Source organism: Marmota marmota, unplaced genomic scaffold, assembly GCF_001458135.2.
Source record: "Marmota marmota marmota unplaced genomic scaffold, marMar, whole genome shotgun sequence".
Taxonomy (NCBI): Eukaryota; Metazoa; Chordata; class Mammalia; order Rodentia; family Sciuridae; genus Marmota; species Marmota marmota.
Genome location: NW_026007866.1, coordinates 1,412 through 3,882, shown reverse-complemented (window position 1 = coordinate 3,882; position 2,471 = coordinate 1,412). Strand labels below are relative to the sequence as shown.

Sequence of the window (2,471 nt, the reverse complement as noted above, 5' to 3'; positions counted from 1 at the left end):
TGTTTGAATGGCCTGAGAACAGAGGAGGTGAAATATCTAATTATGCATCGTTTATCATTATGTCTTGATTACCTGGACTGATTAAGCTTTGTTTCCACAACATTAAAAGCTCATATTCAGCTTACTTGATATAAGGTTTGCATTTATAAAATGGCCTGAGAATTTGAAAGGAGAAGGACCTGAGAAAATGATTTTGCCATCATAAAACAGAATTGTAATACTTATAAAACTTTTCATAAAATAGGAAATGTGTAAAGCCAAAATGAATAATATGGAAAATAAGTATTGTGAATATATTTAATTTCTTGAGATATCACACATTTAAAAATAATTACAAAAGGTAAAATATTGTTATTATTTTAAAAAGACCCTACAATTTAAATGCTGTATCTGTATTTTTGTGTTGAAGGCACCTGATATGACTTCAAACAGCTAATAGTTCTCTCTGAATGTTTTCTGCATGAATTTACATAATCATGTAAGACATAGAGTAGAAATGACTTGGCCATATATTGCTAATTGTAACATAAAATATCTAATATTTTTGGAAAGAAATATGGTCTCAAGAACACTGAACAATTTGTACACTTTGACTCCACAACCGATACTTTGAAATTATGAAAACTTCAAATTTCAGCATTACTTATAAGAGTGAAAAATTGAAAATAACTAGTATATGTGAAAAAGATAAATGATTATTTGTATTTTCAGATGAGTTTAATTGATTATGTTGCATTAAAGAAAATTAGCATAGTAAAACTATGTGGTTAAACATAGTAATCGCCTATAAATTTAAACCAATATGCAAAATTGGTATATATTAAGATAAAAATTAAGATGAATATTTAAACTTAAATAGATTAAAATGAAAATAGTTGACTTGTTTGGTGGGTGAAACCGTGGGTAAATATTATCACTTTTTATTTTTATTGTTGTAATATCATTTATACAAAAGTGTTTAAAACATGCTATGATTGTTAGTGTGTCTGTGTAAGTATGTGTTTGTGTGTATATGTACTGGGATGAAAAAAGAAGTAGTGGACCTATATTACAAGGTCATATGTGTTTACAATTTTTCTTAATTAAAAAAATATTTCAATGAATACAATGTTCAATAAATTAGGAAAAAAGTTTCTTAAATGATGATGATTATTTTACATGGTTTATCTATAGAAAGTAATGCTATTTCTTCATAAACTTTACATATTGATGGATCCAATTACCAAAAATATTCCCTGCATGTAATATTGAAGAACCACTATCAACAGGACAAAAGTGTATTTTTCCCAGAGAATTCTCTGTCCAAAAGTAAGTTTCTTAGCGCACCCTTCATTGCCTCATTCCTCAGACTATAGATAATAGGGTTGAGTGTTGGGGGTATCACTGTGTGAAAGATAGATACCATAAAGTCAAATGCAGATGGAGAATCTGAAGTTGGTTTTAGATATGCACAGATGCCTGTAGAGAGAAAAAAATGAGACAACAAAGAGGTGGAGCAGGCAGGTGGAGAATACCTTAGAGTGGCCTTCAGCAGAGGGTATTCTTAGAACTGTGGAGAATATGTGAACATAGGAGAATGCAATGGAGACAAAGCAGGCTAAAGCTACCACAGACATGAAAGCAGCTACTGCAATCACTCCTAGGTAATCATTGGAACAGGAGAGCTTCAGTAATTGGGGGACATCACAGAAAAATTGATGGATTATTTTCACCCTACAGAATGTGATAGAAAATGTGGCTGCTGTGTATAAGATTCCTGAGATGCCTCCACTCACCCACACAGCTATCATAGCCCACTGACAATTTCTGGGATCCATGATGACCTCATAGTGCAGTGGGAAGCAAATGGCTGTATAACGGTCATAAGACATGACTGTAAGAATAGCTACCTCAGTCCAGGCCAAAGATGTGAAGAAGAAAACCTGCAGTATGCACTGGCCATATGAAACGTAGTTATCATCCATCAGTGAATTGTCAATGGCCTGGGGGACTGTGACAGAAATGAAGGAGAGGTCCAGAAGGGAAAGTTGCTTCAAGAAGTAATACAATGGAGATTGGAGGTGCTTGTCCAGTGTTGTGATGGTGATAATGATGAAGTTTCCTGTCAAAGCCACTAGGTACAACACCAAGAAGAGCAAAGCATACAAGATCTGCAGCTCGCGATCATCAGAAAACCCCAAGAGTAGGAATCCATTCCTCATGGTTATGTTTGTCATAATCATTTGGAAAATGCAAATCTGGTAGCAGCTGGAAAATAAAAGAATATGGGTAATGTAATAGAAAGACACTAAAATAATTATTAATCTGTTCATCATTGTTTATTTCAATCATTTAAGGACCTGTTATTTATCAGCTGTGTCCTAGGTGTTGGGAAATCAAAGGTGATAACACATGTTTCTTAAGTAAATAGAGCTTACCGTTTACCCTAGTAAACTAGTAGTTAGAATACAAAACAGGTCCTATCAAGAAAA

At 33.3% G+C, this 2,471-nt stretch overlaps 1 protein-coding gene across 1 annotated transcript; it reads right to left on the bottom strand.

Moving 5' to 3' along the window:
- Positions 1–1,261: 1,261 nt before the first annotated feature.
- On the bottom strand, positions 1,262–2,222 carry LOC107134689 (olfactory receptor 14J1-like). Its single transcript, XM_015476751.1, is given in 2 exon segments — positions 1,262–1,474; positions 1,476–2,222. Coding segments are annotated over 2 exon segments (960 nt in total).
- Positions 2,223–2,471: the final 249 nt, after the last annotated feature.